Consider the following 17,548-nt stretch of genomic DNA (forward strand, 5'->3'; position numbering starts at 1 on the left):
GAAAAAGCGGGATATGAGTTAGACTTTTTGATACTTAGATGGATAATCTATAGAAATCTCAGTCTCCAAAGAATAACTCATTATTGTATGGATATTTGTTGTGTTTCGGCAGGAGGAAGAGGGAACAGAACTGGCAGTGATCTGTCTGCAGAAGCTGCTCCGCGGCAGGGCTAGTCAGAACATGGTATTCTGTGTCTTTGTTTATGTCTCTCTTCAGAGTGATGGTGGGAATGATTGAAAGTGTGTTTGCAGTCTTTCTTCCACAGCGCTAACCAGGGGTAATAGGGCTTCTGCAGCATATCCTCCTGTACATTATATGGAGTCCTTCAGGGCTGAAGTCTTTGCTCTCCAGCCCAAATTTCTTACAGGAACTTCCAGGTTCCTACACGTCTGTGAGTGTCTCCCTGTTCCTGCCATCCCCTACACTCAGCTGTTTAATTAGATGCTTCATAGCAGAATTACTCAAATGGCAAATTCCAGACTACATCTGGACCACGAGTACATTTTGCCATGATTATGCCAAGATCCCAGGCACAAGAAACCTCCCACATCCCAGCAGGGCAGCTTGTATTTCATACCATCTTTCCAGTTCCGTGTGACGGTGAGCTGAACCTTAGACAAGGAGCAACCGAAGCACACCACCATGATTTCCAGCAAGTGCAGGACCCATCATTCTGCTTTCAGTGGAGCAGAAGTGGGTCTAGGTAAAAATTGAGTAGCCATGCCTTGTGGGCTTTATATTAAGCAAGTCTATCACTTTTGATCAGACCCGTCCAGAAGGTTTGTTTTCATGCCTGCTGAGAATATAATTGATATTCTCTCTTGCACTATTTAATGTTTGTGATGTGTTCCCATGTGGGACCCTGACCTGAGCTTTAGGAAACGATGCAATACTGTGAAAGTGGCTTGAGGTGGAATATGGACTTCCCAAGTCTTCTCCAGTTCTGTGGTGATCTGCGAGAAGGATGTTTGATGTCATTGCAGGACTGTTGACTTTCACATCATGAAATATCCCATCATTTTAGGAATCTCCTTCCAGCTACTACTGGATCAGAAATACATGACTCAGCTGGAGAATGACGTGAGCAGGGTTGAGTGATGTTTTGTTGTTGTTCTAAGTCCTGCTGGAAGAGAGGGGGAATGAAAATAAGACAGTGATGGGGAAGGGCTGGGCCACATAACCCCGTAACAGGGACAGCAGCAGTTCCAACAACATCCGCACCAATTTATTGCTTTGAGCTGTTGCTGGACTCCCTCAAAATGAAGGTCAGACAAGAGTAGATGTTGAAACAGGAGACATCTAACCCTGGACTGAGGAAAAGGGGCAATGCTCACACTGGGAAGCTTTGACATTGAGGCTGATATAACAGGATATCCAGAAGGCTATTGCCCATTTCACTTGACATTGGTGTTGCTGGTTCCACATTCCAGTGGTTTGAGTTCTGGGTGAAGCCAAACAGAATTAAAAAAAAAAATTTTATAATAAATTAGCAAGAAATCATCTATACTCCACAGCAGAAGGTCTTAACTTTCATCTTCTATGCAGGAGGGTTTAGGCAAGATTTATCTGAAAGCTGGAGTGTTTGCCTAAATGCTGCCACAAATTCGTTACAGAGAACTAGGTCTTGGAAACAGCTGACCTTGCAACTTGGAGAAAAAGGGTACGCCCTGCTGGCAAAACATGTTGATCAATATTCTCCATTTAATATGCTGGGTTGTTTAACTTTATTTTAAAGATGTTTGAAGGGAAGGAGAAGCGGCTGGAACTGATCCAAGAGCTGCGCACCACTCATGCACTCCAGGAGGACGGACAGCTGCTTTTGAAGGCAGAGGAGCAAATGACACTGGCTCTACAGCAACAGCATGACTTGCAAATGCACAAGGTTTGCCTGTATAGATTGCAATGCTGATTCACAACACTGTCCTGACCGGGCATTCTGTGCCTGCAGTACCACCAACACTCTCACATTTAATTTCTTTATGTTTTCTATTATCCACAGCACAGAAAGCACCCCAAGTAACAAAAATGCTTTCCTAGCACAGGCCAAGCATTGAATGCCTGAGCAGCTAGAATTGCTCTCTCACTGCTGTGGGGGCTCTGGGGAATCTCAGAAACAGACTGAGGCGCCCTGACCACAGCTGCTACCCAGGCTGCGCTTGCTTTGTTTGCAGGCAGAGCACTTATTTATATTTACAGGGCTTTGAACAAACTGCACTGTCAGACGAACCTCAGTTTTCCCACATTTCAATCCATTTGACTGGTGCTGTGACCTGGCATCACAATCCATGCTTGCCACTCACATCTGTCAGATGTTTTACTGAATATGTGTTCCTGCTCTGTCATTTCCCCGTTCCTTTTCTAGCTTGGCACACTCTCAGGTTCCTCCTCAGCATAAAATACCACAAAAGAAGCCAAAGCGGACTGACTTTGTAAATCTTGCTGGGCTCAAGACTTCTAGGACCTCAGCAATGGTGTCACATTGTTGTATTTGCCACTGTTATGGAGAGCAGAGAAATTTTGGGCTCCATCCTCTGCCAAGAATTTAGTGAGAGCTGGGGATGCTAATTCCCATCCTATTTCCTTGCAGGGCCACAACCTTCCAGAGCAAAGTGAATCAAATGGCAGATGCTGGTCTGAAATAAATCATAAAGAAATTTTGTCCAGACTTCACTGCATCTCAGATATACGGTATCTCCCACATTCCCGCAGATTTTCCTATAGTTTTTACTGCTCTCCTGTTCTTTCAGTGACGAGCTGTGCGGCAATTCTGCAGGTTCCAGATTATGATAACAGCATCCGCTGGCCAGCTGGCCTGGCAGAGGTGAAGCCAGACCACTGCTTCCTGCTGGGTGGGCAGCAACAAAATTTCCCCTCAGATCCCCGTAAAAAATGAACCGGGTGACTGTGTTTCACTGTTTATCATTTCCAGTTGCTCTCTCATACACAGGGAGCCCAGGTGTGGAATGCAGGAATACTGAATTCTTCTACTGAGGAATTAAGAGAAAAATAAAAGCCTTAGGCATTAGGAACTTGACATGCTCCTTCTCTTCTGGAAGCCCAGGTGAGAGTGAAGGAGAAAGCAGTTCAGACACCATAACGACATTCATGGAGAAGGAGAGAGAGCAAATGGTAAAGATGCTGACCTCTGATCTCAGAATTTCCTTTTGGGAGAGCCACTATCCCCCTCTGCTGGTATCAGCCTCCTCTACTCTTGCATTTTTTTTCACTGTCTCTGAAGGCATATGGTCCAAGGCTCAGGTCTTCAAACATTTTGAACTTTAAAACTCTCTGGATTGCATATGCAGGAGTTTTCTATGTGTGTGGCTATTTTAGAAAGTCACTGATGACTCACAGTTCTTCAGTTTTTGGTGGTCACAGTTTTCTTCAGGTTTTTGACCTTTCGGTAAAAGAGGCTTTTTTCAAGAAATGCTTCCTGCAGAAAGAGGACAGAAACTCCAGATGAAGTGGTCAAAGATGAGGGGTTGAAAATTTCCAACCTCATATATAACAAAAGTCTAAGTCAGGAGTATTCCCGGGTTGTTTTCCTCCGTTTCGCACCAGTTTTAGACAGAGCACCTGCAGCAATGAAGAGGAAGCAGCACGTTAGTTCCATGTTACCATATTATCCCTCCCGGTGGGCTGGTGCAGTTTCTCCATTGCCGTCCTCCATCTTAAACACCCATGGGCTAAGCACTGTCACTTCTCGGTGTGTGCAACACTGACAATCCCACTTTCTTTGAAACACTGCATGAGCAAATGGCACAGCAGTATAAGAAAGCTGATTTATTACTACTTGTCTGGGATATTTCAGCTCCATTTTGAGTTTTACATTCGGGTCTATTCTGTTATTGCCTGTTTATTCCAACAGAGACACAGTATCCCAGCCAGTTCCAGACATTCCCTCCTGCCAAGGACTGTGGCTTCATAGTCCATACTGGAGATAATGAACTTACCATAGATCTTGTCCCTTTCTGAAGTGCAGTCACATGTACCCAACCCATAAAACATGATGTGCCTGGAACAAGGAGTGAATGGCGCAGTAACACTGAACACTTGGAATCTAGTCTCGGCTCTGTCACAGACTTTCTGATTTTCCATTACCTGGAATTTTGAGGTCTCATTTGCACTTCTGCAAACACAATATAATTACTGTTGATTTGAATTTGTCAGCAGTTAGTAACTTGTCCTTGTAGGGACTCATGGTTGCTGTATTATCTCAGCAAGTTGAATCACTTCAGTCGCATCATGAATGTCCAGCCAAAGACGTACCATTTCACTGAGGTGGCTTTGAACTCTAGCAAACATTTTGCATCCTTAGGAGAGGATAAAAATGTGGCTGTACTCACAATTGCACAGTTTCCTAAACCTTTACTCAAGCTTCCTGCTCATAAAGATTGAGGTTTTATTTTCCAAATGCTAGAAAGAAGCTTCATTTGCAACTTTTGATCCTGTTTTCTGTTCTGGTCTAGCTAAGCTTAGCACAGAAAGATGGAGGGTATGCAGCTGAAGTCATTTCATTGTCACTTTTATACCTCCCCTTTCTTGGTCTGGGCAGCAGAGTGCTCCCCAGTAGCAAGCAGGTGGCCTCAGGACCTGTTCTGGGTATACGCACAGCCACAAAAGCAGTTCATGATACCTGAATACAGCACGTCTAGTGCTCCTCCCACCCACCCAAGCATAGGGGCTGCTTCTCCTAGTGTGACAATATCGGGACTGTTCTCACCCCGACAAGTTTTGCCATCTTTTAAGCTCTTTATGCCATCAGAGTTTATATACAGGAACATTACATTATGCAGAATCCAGGCCAGCATATGTAAAACAAGAAGAATGCAAAACAAGAAGAATGCAAAACTCCTAGGGTTGTCCCACAGCTGGTCTGAGTGGATGTTGCAGAGCCGTTTCACATGCCTGTGGTAGTCCTGGGACTTTGAACAACATTCCTGGGGTTTGTAACACAATTCTTTTCTTTTTTTTTTTTTTTTTTTTAAAGCTGTCATTGGTGGAAAAGCACTTGGCCAGGGAAGAAGGAAGGGTACTGGCGAACATACTTGATTTCCTGTCCAAAGAGCTGGTGAGGCTGCAAGAAGAACGGAAGATCCACGCTTTTGTCATGTTGGCCGAGAGGCAGAGGCGGATGCGGGAAGCAGAGGAGAGCGGGCGTCGTCAGGTGGAAGAGAGGCGGCGTCGGGAAGAAGATGAGATTTTCAAACAGGCAAGAGAGGGAGACTGGTGAGGCTGTGGGCAGTTCGTAGGAACTGCCTTTTTGTGGGAAGGTCCCGATGGAAGGGAGGTGCTTCAGCGCTGACTTTGGTGATGGCTAGTTTTAAAATTGAGGGGGAAGGCTTAGTGAAGAGAGGGTGATTCCTTCCGAAGAGAGTCATGTCCATTAAATGAAGGATGATGTGAATACCCCTACAGACAGTCCTGTTAGGCATATCATGAATGGATGTAGGTTTCTAAATTTCCACAACAAACACCTATGGAGAACAGATGTACCTAGGTCATCTTTAGGAATAATGTTTTGTCAGCACTTGGTCTGTCATGCAGAACTAGTAGGTGCTCTCCCAGGAAGGATGCCTTTAAGCAAGGTTTTGGAAAGATTTTGCCCGCCAAAAGCAGACTACAAATAACAAGAGGTACAAAAATTATTTTGAAGTAATGATAATGGATAACATAACCTTGAAATCCAGCAACAAAAATCCTGAATTACCATATTCCATAACTATTCTATAGTCCTATTCCTATTCCCTAGCTCCTGACTGCACGAAGCATATTTCTCCCAGTTGAAAGGAATGAGTGGGAGCCTAATTGACTAAACCAACAATTTTCAAACTTTGTGGGAGGAGGTTAATGCCAAGAGAATCTGGCATCATGTTTATTTTTCTTTTAATTTTAGCTTCTCTTCTTATCTTTTCTGCAACTCTGAGGCAAGGAGGGTCATAGTGCCATAAGCTTATGCCCTTCAGACTAGCAGAAGGAAAACACCCATTTCTAGAATCTCTGCTCTACAACCATTATAAGGAAACCAATAATTTTATCTTGGTTTTACCCATGTTACTTTGACTGGCTTGATAGAACCTTTTCCTTCAGGATTTGCTTGAATGAAAGCCGATTAATTTACTAAAGTCAATACTGATGATTATTATTTGGCAGTTGTTGCTCAGGGGACCATGAGAACTGAGGAAGCAACTGCCATTGCATTCACAGAACTAACCTGCTGCAGCAGAACTGGATCTGCAGATAAGCTTTTCTTCCACCACTGGTTCTTTCCTGCACTTGTTTCTGTTCAATTAGTTCTCAGAAAGAATTATTAAAAAGTAAAGTTTTACGGAAGTTATTCTTCCCAGAAAGCACCTCTGAACCCAAATCTCAGGCTGGCCTGCCTGAAATGAAGAGTCTGGTGAAAATCTGTTGTTCTTGCTTCTTTGGAAATCTACTTCCACCACGCCTCTGGCATAGCAGTAGGCAGAAGAACAATATCTTAGTGTTTTGTTCCAGGTGGTGAAAGTGCACCAGAGCACTATCGACTCCTACTTGGAAGACATTATCCTGAGTAGCATGGAGAACACAGCTGAAGAACAAGCCAGGGAAGAGATTCAGAGAATGGCTGTAGAAATCAATGACGTTGCTTACGAAATGGAGAGTCGGTACGTTATTAAACGGCACATTAGAGGCTGTTTACAGCAGTTTAGAACTTGCCTGACCATCTGCATCTGTGGTTACGTGTATAATCTTAAGACATGGGAAGGGCAGAGCAATACTATTCATGATCGCTTCATTAGTGTGACTGCTGTATGGGAACCGCACTGTTACTACCTGGTACACACATATAAATCCATCAGAGCCTTATTTCTATACAGCATGTGCCAGATTCCCTTTGCAAATCACTTGTGGGATCTGTGAATCACCCTTTTTAGACTTCTCCATGCCAATGTGATGCTGTGACTGAGCTTTAAGTGAATCTGGGAACTGCCTAAAGCGATACCCATTCATACTGGCCTTTTCATTTATTTACACTACTACAGAAAATCCGTTTGAAAGAGATGCTAAAAGATACAGCTCTACAGCAGCTTTTCATTCTGGGGTGGCTGTTCTTTAAGAAACTTCCAATTTCCATGGGGGTCAGTCATATTGATGGCTGCCTGACAAGGCACTTTGAGTAGAGCAAGTTGTTGAGAACACCACAGTCTTGTGTTTGGCTGGGGCACCAGCAGTGAATACTTTTTAGGACCTGCCAAACCTCCAGTTCAGTTTCTGTGCTCTTTTTTTGGAATTGAGCCATAAAAATCCCAATGACACAGTGACTCTCCTATGGTACAGCAGCTGTGTATTCTGTAACCAGATGAATACAACCAGAATGTTGAAATCCCTGGGGAGAATGAAGCGTAGATAATGCATGCAGCCCCTGGGCCAATTGGGAACCCACCAAACACTGGCATGGAAAAGAGCATGGGGACCAGCCAAATGCAGAGTCACAAAAGGGAAGAATTTAGCAAACTCAGCAATGGGCCAAAGACTAAATTGACAAAGACGCAAATCCTCAGAGGTGTCTGCGTGTCTAACTCAGTTTGTCATCAGTGAGAACTGGGCTCCTAAATACCTTTGAGGATAAGGAGTCTAGGGTGATCTTCTCCCTGGAAATATTGCTTTCCAGTGCAGTATTGAACACGTTGGCAGTGCAGTGCGAAGGGGAATAGTCCCACTGTCACCTGTTTGTAGGGTAAAGAGAGACCCAGCTGACAATTACTGCCATGACAATACACTCCCTTTGAAAATAGTGAGAATGTTTACAAGGGAGTATTGTGTTCGCAGAGGTGATCTGGAAAGAAAATTAAAATACTAATACCACTGTGCATCTGTTCTGTAGCCGAACTCGCCTACAGTCAGAAGAGATTGTAGCAGAGCTGGTTTATGATTTTCTGATTCCAGAAGCTGACAAAATGTCTATCAGAGAAAAAGGTAAGGAGTCAAGTAACTTTATTCTCTTTGTGAACTGGTTCACCCTCCTCACTCTAGCTCACTGAAAGGAAAGATGCAGTGCCAAGAGTTGTCTCAGTTCTCTGAGATTCCTCTTTTGCACTCTGCAGGTAGAAAGTTAAGCCCTCTGACCCTTTTTCACCCATTTCTCATGAGCTTTAGTCTTTTCAAAATGGTGGCCTGAATTCAGACCTGATGTAAATTTGGTGTATAAAACTACACAAAAAGAAGCAGCCCGTTGCACCTCCAAACACAAACTGGCAAAAGTCTAAGTAGCATGGCTGTGAATGGTCTATTATATGGCAATTTCTAAAAACTGTAGAAATCTTTAACAGGCAGATTACTTAAATATATGCCATATGTGGAAGGGTGATTATATGCTTTCTGATGCTTTCCCCCTCCCCCACCAATTGCTTGAGAGCTAGAAACAAAGATAAGATTTTAGGGTTGGCTGTAGCGACATCATGTTTTAAGTAGATAATCTTGCAATTGTAAAGGATGCTTCTGTTTAGCCAAAATGGAATAGTGTCTGTCAAAATACAGAGGGGAAGGCCCTGGAAACCTGCGTGTTACATTGAGTATCATGAATAAATGGCTCTTCTTAACTGGGATGTTTCCACTGACCAACACACTCAGAAGACCGTGACTAAACCAGTCACCCACAGAAAGTGGATATAGCCTAAGAAAAGCAATTGTATCACAATGGAGCCTGAAGTGGTCCTTGCCACGGTGTACTTCTCCGACTTGAGAACAAAGGCACTTAATTCATTGCTTTTTTTTGTTGCTTTGTGAATGAGAACACAAACCCTGCAAACACATTTTGCAGTCGCTGAATTGTGAAAATTTTTTTCTTCCTAGTTTGTGTATTCGTCACAACAACAGTATCTATTCAGCAGCTGGCAATTGTGCCTAAGCTTAAATCAGCTCCCTTCTTAGCCCTGCTTCTGCAAGCCTACCAAAGCAGGTGATGTAATTCTAGTCAATGATGAAGCCTGCAGCTCAGGCACTAACGCACACAGGTTAGCCTGTCTCAGAAAAGAGAACAGAAAGAGAAGACCTGGAGATGGCATAGGATTCTGGACATATAGAGGTACCAGCAAGGAAGAAAATATGTACTGGGCTTAAATGCAACAGCAGCTAATGAACAAAGCACCTCAGAAGCACTCCCAAGCAACAGAGGGGAGAAAAAAAAAAAAAAAAATCTTCAAAATCTGTGATAGCTACAGTGGGTTTGCCTGGAAAGCAGAGCCAGACCCAGGCAAAAAATAAAGTGGATGCTGGTGGAAGAGCTAGAGCAGTAGGTGATAAAATACAAGAGCTCCTTCAAACGTGATCAGGTGAAATTTGCCACAATATTCTTGTGGCAGCAGACATCAAATGTCAGGAGGAGACCTGGCTCATACTCTCTTCTGCTATTGCTGCATGGGGCGGAGGGGACTCCGTACACTTAAGAGGTAGCTAAATTCTACCGAATGTACGCTCTGATGAGCACGCCCTGCTGTAAACCTCCTGCACAGTGATACCTTCAAGGAAGCAGAATCAGTAACTATTCCATGTAAATCCACAGGAAATAGTATCAAAGAATGGCATTAGCTCTCATGAGCACATCAGTGTATTGTGTTTCTGTGGCAGCTTTTAAAGCTTTCCCTATAGTGAGCCAGATTATTCATTACGAAACTGTGTTTTAGCAACCTGGCACACGCTTGAGCATACACCTCCCGTGAAACTAGTGGGAAGTGAGCTGAGAGTACGGTTGTCTGGCCTGCCAGAGGAGCAAGTCCATTTGTAGAAAAAAGAGTTGAGGGCCTGCAAGTTCAGTCTTTGCTTACACTTTAGCTTTCTCTTAAACATCTCATTTTGTGATTACCTAGTCTTTTCTTCTCTTTTTTTTTTTCCCCCCTCCTCTTTTTGTCACATTTCTATGCATAAAAGCAGGGATTATCCAATACTGGCTCATCCTGAAACCCCTCTGCACCTCACTTCTGAACCCTCCCTCATGGAAGTAGAAGTCAATGTGCTGATATGAAAAAACTTGCTTTTAAAAGGACAATCACTCACCAATTTAAGCCTGCTTTCTTTAGATGGAATTTCACTATGGATGGAGGAAGGGACTGCAGCAATACCGGGAGAGTATTCCTGGTAGAGTTGATGCAGTTCATGCATACAGGATTGAAGCCAAAATGCCTTGGGTAGAGAAAGCTCCCCTGGGGAACTGCGAGCTGGCTGGTGAAGGTCAGCTTTTCAAATGCAAGTGAGATCCAGTTGCATTCATTGTCGACAAAATGGACCTGGGAGATGGATAAACATAAAGAGGGTGGGTTTGTAACATGGGGCGACCGAGTCCGGGACGGTATGCAGAACTATATGACAGCATGCAAGACACCAGTGGTTCAGGTTCACAGTTAAAGCACAGCTCAGCCTTACAACAGAAACAGACCAAAGCAACAGGGAAGGCTTGGGCTTATGCAGGGCAGTGACACAATGAGAGCCACAGCTCGTTCCTGCAACATTCCCCGCACCCTCTTTACAGCCACGCAGTATTTCAACCCCCTTGATTGTTTGCCAGTATTGTAAGTCTGGAGAGAAAAAGAAGGAACAAAGAATAGCGAAGAGCAACGAAGAGAATTGTAGGGTGAATGATTTGGCTTGGGTAATGATTTCCCAAGAGGCGGGCTGGAAATATATACAAATGAGACTGGATGAAAACTGTAAAACACAATAAAGAACAATCCTGCAGTAGCAAAGGGAAGACGATAAGGTAGGTGACTTAATGTGTCTAGTCTGTCTCCAAGTCTTACTTTGAGCTCAGTAAGAGTTTCTCAGTGCAGGCAAAATCATAACATGGGAAAGGGCAGGTTTCAGCTCCAGTCTTCCAGAGACCTGCTGCAATTAACAGCCATTCTCAGAAGTTATTTTAAGGCCTGATAACATATCCCGGGCAGTTATGCCCTAAGCTGGAAAGGAAAACACTTTGGCTGTGCTTCCCACTGTGGGGACTCGTCTTCAAAGTGAAATGCAAAGTTGGTTGCTGCTATTAGGTGGCAGTAGAACACTTTCAGCCAAAGTTAGCAGGGCGTGATTTTTTTTTTTTTTCCTGAGATAGGCTTTTCCACAGCTGCAGGAAGGCTAAAAGCTATCCCTCCCTTCTCCCCTACGGAGAACACTGCTGTACGTTTCCAAGTAAAAGCCTTACCTCTTTTTATGCACAGTGCGGCAGTCCCAAAGAAAACACATCTATGCTGCTCATCAGATCATCCACAGGGGCATAGAGAAGGCAGTGGCTGATCTGGCACCACGTCAGGAGACATCTGCCAGCAAGATAAAGGGAGATCCTCCTGCTGGGACAGCTAGTGCTGCTTTGAGTGGGGCAGCTGCTGGACCAAGTGCAGCTGACAGCACTTGCCCTGCCCCGGTTGCACGTGAACTAGCTGAGCTTGCGTGTGAAGAAAGCCCAGGAGAGACAGCAGCGAACCCTTCTGATGGATCAGACAAGGATCCCACAGCCTCCTAGAGACAGAAGATGAGCCAGGTGAGTTTCCCTTCCCCTCTCTGATTTCAGCTCAGAGCATGGTGAAGGAGAAGGAAGCGCATTATATTTACTTTTTTTCAGGGCACCCAGAATGGAAAATCCTCTCTCTCCCTTGGGCTGTCCCCCGAGCTGCCTGCCAGCGATGTTGTCCTGGAACCACTCTGTATACATTTTGGTGTGGCAGCCTTAGACCAGCCCCCTCCGCCCCCTCCCCAACTAGCTTTGGACCTCATTAACTAATTTTCCTCTTCTAATTATTAAGAGAAGCTTGTGTGAGAAAGCAGTGTTAGCATTCCTTGTTTGTTTTCCTGGCACAGACCAATAAAGATCTGCACCTGGGCTTTTGATGGTGTTTCCTTGCATCAATAACATTAAATGAAAAAATACTCCAGCAGTGGGAAATTTTGAGTTGAGACCATACGCAGAGTCTTTTCTCAAGCATGTCCCACTGATTTCCTTAGCAGAGTAAAGCAAAGAGTGGCTTCCTGCATTAGCACTGCTATTAATAAAGGGTTGAAGTTGAATGAAAACGGTCAGATCTTGCATCATCTTTTCACATAATTAGTCCTTGCATAAAGAAAAGGCACCCTTGCCCTCAGCAGAGTGGTTCCTGCCAACCAGGCAGTGTCTGGCACTAATAACAAAAGCTAGGTGATAGCAGAATGACACGGCAGGGGCTGATGTAGCTTGTGCAAAGAACCCATTAGCCAGAGCTTATGGCTTTTCCAGAAACGTTACTCTTTGGGCTGACCTCTTCTTGCTTTTTATCATCCCAAAGGAGAACGATTCAGGAAAGAATCTTATTTTTCTTAGAACAGTGTTAGTCACTCTGGCTTTCCAGCTCCAGGGGACTGTGCAGAAAGGCTTTGCCTTGTTTGCAAGCACGGGGGTGCTCCAGCTCAGGATGTCAGAAATCAGCAGGCTGCAGACAGGCGCAGTGCATCTGATCAGAGAGCTGTCAGGGACTTGCTCAGCTCTCCAGCACTCACCTGTCAAAATTCCTGTGGGTTTAGCATCTGAAAGGTACATTTACACCGATACCAACATCAAACGCACCAGCTTTTGGAGGAGCAGGCACAGCCACACCACCACACCCAAAATGCTTACTCATGGATGGCTACAACTTCTGCAACAAACAGCAGCGTTAGCTCTCGGTGCTAACGTGAGAATGCGCTGAGCTCTGTGCACTTCCATCCTTTCTCTGGAACTGGTAGCCCGTTCTTTATGCCGGGTCTGTAAAGCCTCAGGTATGCTCGAGCTAACAAATCCTGGACGTAGCGCTGCTCCTCCAAAACACAAACCAGCAGCTGGTCAAAAATTCAGGCTCATTAGTGCATTTCTGGAAAAATTTTGCGTCAGGTTTCTGTTTTGTGGATTGGGTTGAGGGGGCAGGAGGCAGGGAGGGGAGAGAGAGAGGAGGCAAAAAAGTCTGAATACCCCATATTCCACTGAGCTGTGAATAAGAACTGGAGAGAGGAAAAGGGGAGCTGCATCAAGAAACCATTGCTGGTGTCCAGATCCCTGAACCAGCGGCAGGAGGTGACTGGTGGCTCAGGCAGCCTCTGTAAGCACTGCAACGTCTGGCAGGAGTCCGAGATGGGTAACGCGTTTTGGTTAGGACTCTGTGAGGGCGATCCCGTTAGGCTTTGGGGATTTGGGAAAATTCTCATAGCGTACACAGCTGGTCAGGAAAAGAGAAGGTAGCAAATGCAAAAACATAGAAAAGAAACACTGTGCACAGTGTGGGAGGAGACGCTGTGCGGGGATCGGCTCTTTTGCCTCAGGCCACCTTGGACGAATTTAGCCTGGTTGAAAGAGGGGGATAACACGAATCACACGATCCAATGTAATAAGAGAGACATGGAAAACTTGATGCAGCGCAATGGTAGAACAGGACGACCGATCCATTGAGGCATTTACTGTACTTCTGAGGTGGTATGTCGACATAAACATTCTCCACGTGGCTCGTTGTACGATTTGACGTCATTTTAAAAAGAGAAGAAGTATTCCAACAGGTGTAGGAATGGATGTAGGTTGCAGCGCTCTGGTCCTCTGCTAGGATAGAGCCCTCTGCACGATAACGAGGGGGCAGGGGACTCCAGATGCTACGCACAGGCTGACCTGGAAACGTCTTGGCTTCTGTTACGATTTAAGGGACACCGTCTGGGTAAAGCCACGTTTTCCACGTGACATTGCCTCGCATGTAAACTGAAGGCCACGGCAGGATTCCTGCAGGAGACTCTGCTCTGGAAACTGCTTTCAATGGTCATGTGCGGGGGGTTTTTTCAAGCTTTGCAGAATGTGCTTTGAGAAAGAAAACGAGCGCAGTGAGAGGGAATTGGGATCATAAATCAGCAGCACAAGAATGGACCATTCCCTCTCCTAGCAAAAGTCAGAACAACCCTGGGGAGGAGCTGGTACCCGAAACAAACACAGCAGATGCCTCCAGGGCTGCACCGATACAGTGGAACCACTGGGGAAATTCTGCTTGTCCTGCTTTTCTTTCCCCAGCTGCCCGCCGGGAGGGAGCCTGGCTGTGCCGCTCCGCCGCCTTCGGCATCCTGACAGGTGCGGGAGACGGGCTGAACCGAATGAGCCTCCGGGGTCACTGCGCTGCAAGAATGGTGAAAAATCAGTCTCTTTGCAGTAAATAAAGGAGTGCAAATTGTCTCAGGTCTTCCCTGCCGATACGGCTCTTGCAGTGGGGAAGGAGGAAATCTATTGCGATAACTACAGTTCAGGCCAGCAAAAAGGACTTTCGGTAGGACAACTGGAAGCCAACGCACCTTTTTCTCTGGGCACTTACTATATCTACGTTTTTGTCAACATAAAACCACAACAAACCCATGCTCTGCCATCTCTCCTGCCTCCCTTAATAGGAGCATGCCCATCACAAAAGTTGCTGCTGTAGACCTGGCTGTGGGGCTGTTGAAAGAGTTCCTGCCGCTTTCTAGGCGCTGCTGTTTTCGCTGCTCCTGCTCTGCCAAGCGCACAGGATCTGCCTGCTGCTTTGCTGGGCTCAGTTCAGCCCTCCCACAACTTTAGGGGGGAGGATAACCCTACGAGTATGGTCCTCACATGCCAAAGGCTTTTAACAAGCTCCAATTGCACTAACTTCACCTCCTCCCAGTCCTGTCTCCCTGCTTCCACCAAAATCCTGTTCATGCAGCTTCTCCTGCATTTTTCTGGCTGGGAAGTCAGTATCTTCTCGGCATCCACCAGCCTCCTCGCCCCAGTGCCCTCCAGAGTCAGGCCTGGCCTTGGAAGAGGAGCCGTTGTTTCATACCCACCTCCGCTCTCCACCCCACCGGAGGCAGGAATCATTTTGAACATCTGCCAAAACTGCCAACTCCCCGAGACGTTAACGTGTAAGTCCAGACTAATAAATTCAATTTGCCTGGGACCGCTCTGGACCCCAGCTCTCACAGCCGCTGCCGGGAGCAGACGCGGCAGGGAAAGCACCTCAACAGACACCGTTTGCACGAGAGAGAAAACCCCAGCGGGCCGATGGGATGGGTGCACGCTGAATCCCGGGGAGGAGAGGCAGCTCTGGCTCTCTGCTCCGACCGTATCGTTCGTTCCCTCTCGTTCTTCCTTTTCTCCCACACGCTGCGGCAACACCACGCACCTCTTCCTCCAACCTCCCGCGGCTGGAGTCCAGGCCACTGCTCTTGGCCTTTTCCCAGGTGCCAGAGCCCAATCCTTCACGTCGCGCTCAGGAGGGATGTCCCCTTCCCGATTCCTTCCTGGGCTGCTCACCTGTCTCCACTTGTTACTGCGGGCTAGGGCCCTCCCTGGCCAGCCAGGCGCAGCACACCATCCCCAACAGACCCGGGAGCTGCGACTGCCCCTGCAAACGCTCACCATCGTGGCTGGCCACTGGTCCACGGCTCACTGGACCTGTTGCACAGCCCAGCCCGTGCCCGGCCGCCTGAGGTTTATCACATCTCTTCCCCAACGGGGAGCTTTCGTAGTAACCTGCGCTCCTTGCCCATCCCGGAGCTCCTCGGTCGGTGCTGGGCGCGGGGACGCTCATCCTCTGCCTTGGGGCAGCGGCTGGCAGCGTGCGGTGCTACCTGCCATGCAAATTGCAGTCAGCTAATTGCAGCTGCGCAGCAAGGACCCGATGCTGTTGCTCTTGGTGACGTCAGCGCCGAGCGTGACAACACCAGTGCTCTGAATACAGATGCAGCAAGAAGCCTGAAATATGTAACCAGTGCTCTTACCCAGCCGCTAACCTGAGAGCGCACTAAACCACCTCCTAAATACCCTTCTCGGCCAGCACCTTCTCGCTCACCATTTTACATCGCTAGCATTTGGAAAGCAGCCGCGCCCGCCAGCGTTACAGAGGCTGAAAAGCTGCGTTTGCTCCTCTCTCCTGAACTTGCTGCAGGACTGATCCTAAGAACGAATCTCCCTTTTGTTTGTTACCGAGCCAGTAATAGCCAGCCCTTCCCTTCAAAGCCTCTTGCAAGCACCATGTTGGTTCCTTACCTATGGAAGCCTTTCTCCACCCGCCCACATCATTTTTCTGCCTCCAGCCAAATGCAAACCATTTTTCATTGCTGTGCTGGCCCCAAATTTGTTGTCTCCAGCAGAAACAGCTTCTGTCGATCAACACATTCCTAAGCCTGGTGCCATGAAACAAAAATCTTGAAAGAGGGATGAGGTGTAACTGAGGTGGTCCAAAGACTTCCCAGCTGGGTAGCACCCTTCATTTCCCGAGGCTGCTAACAAATGACTGCATCCCAAACAACATCAGTGATCTCCGTGAGCAAAAATGCCCTGGGTTTTGCCAGCAATCACCATCCGCCTCCCGAGCGCTCTTGCCTGGCAAAGGATTCGGTTACAGGAACGAGCTGCAGAAGGGAGGAGGGGGACACGCCTGCTTTTATGCTGTAGGAAACATAGAATCACGGAATCGTTGAGGTTGGAAAAGACCCCTAAGATCATCAAGTCCAACCGTTAACCCAGCACTGCCAAGCCCACCACTAAACCATGTCCCTAAGCACCGTATCTATCCGTTCTTTAAGTACTTCCAGGGATAGGGACTCAACCACTTCCCTCGGCAGCCTGTGCCAGGGCCTGACTGCCCTTTCGGTGAAGAAGTTTTTCCTAATATCCAACCTAAACCTCCCCTGGCACAGCCTGAGGCCGTTTCCTCTTTTTCTATTGCTTCTTACTTGGGAGAAGAGACCGACCCCCACCTGTCTCCAGCCTCCTTTCAGGCCATTGTAGAGAGCGATAGCGGGGTAGCCGACGGGCTGGTGAGAGGAGGACGAGTGCCTCCTGCCTCCTCTCAAGCTCACTTGCCGTTCCCACGGCAGGTCTGACCCTGCCTCGCTCCCTGCAGCCCCGGCCTCCCCTGACAAGCCCGGCCACGCGCCCCTGTGTCAGCGGCAGGCGCCTGGACCCCGCGAACGCTCACCACACGGAGGTGCCGTAAAGCACAGGGCGTTCAGCAGCCGGCTAAGATGAACAGTCCTGTTCTAACTCCTGGATTCCACCAGTTTTTAAAAACTTTGCTTATGGAAAAAAAAACCCAACCAAAGAACCAACCCAGCCCCCCTCCCCCCCTTAGCAATCCATTGCGTACCCAGACCCCAGGGCCCTGCCACCGTACGCAGGGCCTGCGGCTCCTCTGCTTGGAAGGGGCTGTGCTCAGCCAGGCAGCTCTGCCTGGGGACAAGGTTTCGTTTGCCCACGGCCACATTTTCTCACTCTGCGGCAAGCGAGGGGGCTCTGCAGGATGCCCTGGACTCGGGCAGGCTGCCCTGCCGCGGCTCTCCCAACAGAGCACCCCGGTCACAACCGCTCAGCTGCAGCCACTCGCGAGCTTCCGCGAGGGAAGAGGTTGGTTGTTCTCCACCTACCTTGTCCTGGAGGACCCAGCCTTGCCTCTGGGGAGCACGAGCAGAGACGGGCGATGCAGAGAGCGGGGAATCCCTGGAAGAGAAAGCTTTAGCTCCGCTGACCACGCGGGAGACCGACCCGGCTGAATGCCGACTCTCAGGGGGCAGTAGGATATACCAAGAATAAAA

The 17,548-nt window shown here is 47.4% G+C and overlaps 1 protein-coding gene across 1 annotated transcript in view; it reads left to right on the forward strand.

The window, feature by feature from the left end:
- CFAP91 (cilia and flagella associated protein 91) overlaps positions 1-11,489 on the forward strand; it is a gene marked incomplete at its 3' end in the record, with an annotated part of 28,354 nt that extends 16,865 nt beyond the window's left edge. The window contains 6 exon segments of the mRNA XM_082334790.1: positions 113-184; positions 1,737-1,883; positions 4,992-5,213; positions 6,500-6,648; positions 7,869-7,960; positions 11,188-11,489. Of these exon segments, the coding sequence (XP_082190916.1) occupies positions 113-184; positions 1,737-1,883; positions 4,992-5,213; positions 6,500-6,648; positions 7,869-7,960; positions 11,188-11,489 (984 nt within the window).
- Positions 11,490-17,548: the final 6,059 nt, after the last annotated feature.

This window comes from Platalea leucorodia (genome assembly GCF_965183815.1).
Source record: "Platalea leucorodia genome assembly, chromosome: 2".
In the NCBI taxonomy this organism is placed as follows: Eukaryota; Metazoa; Chordata; class Aves; order Pelecaniformes; family Threskiornithidae; genus Platalea; species Platalea leucorodia.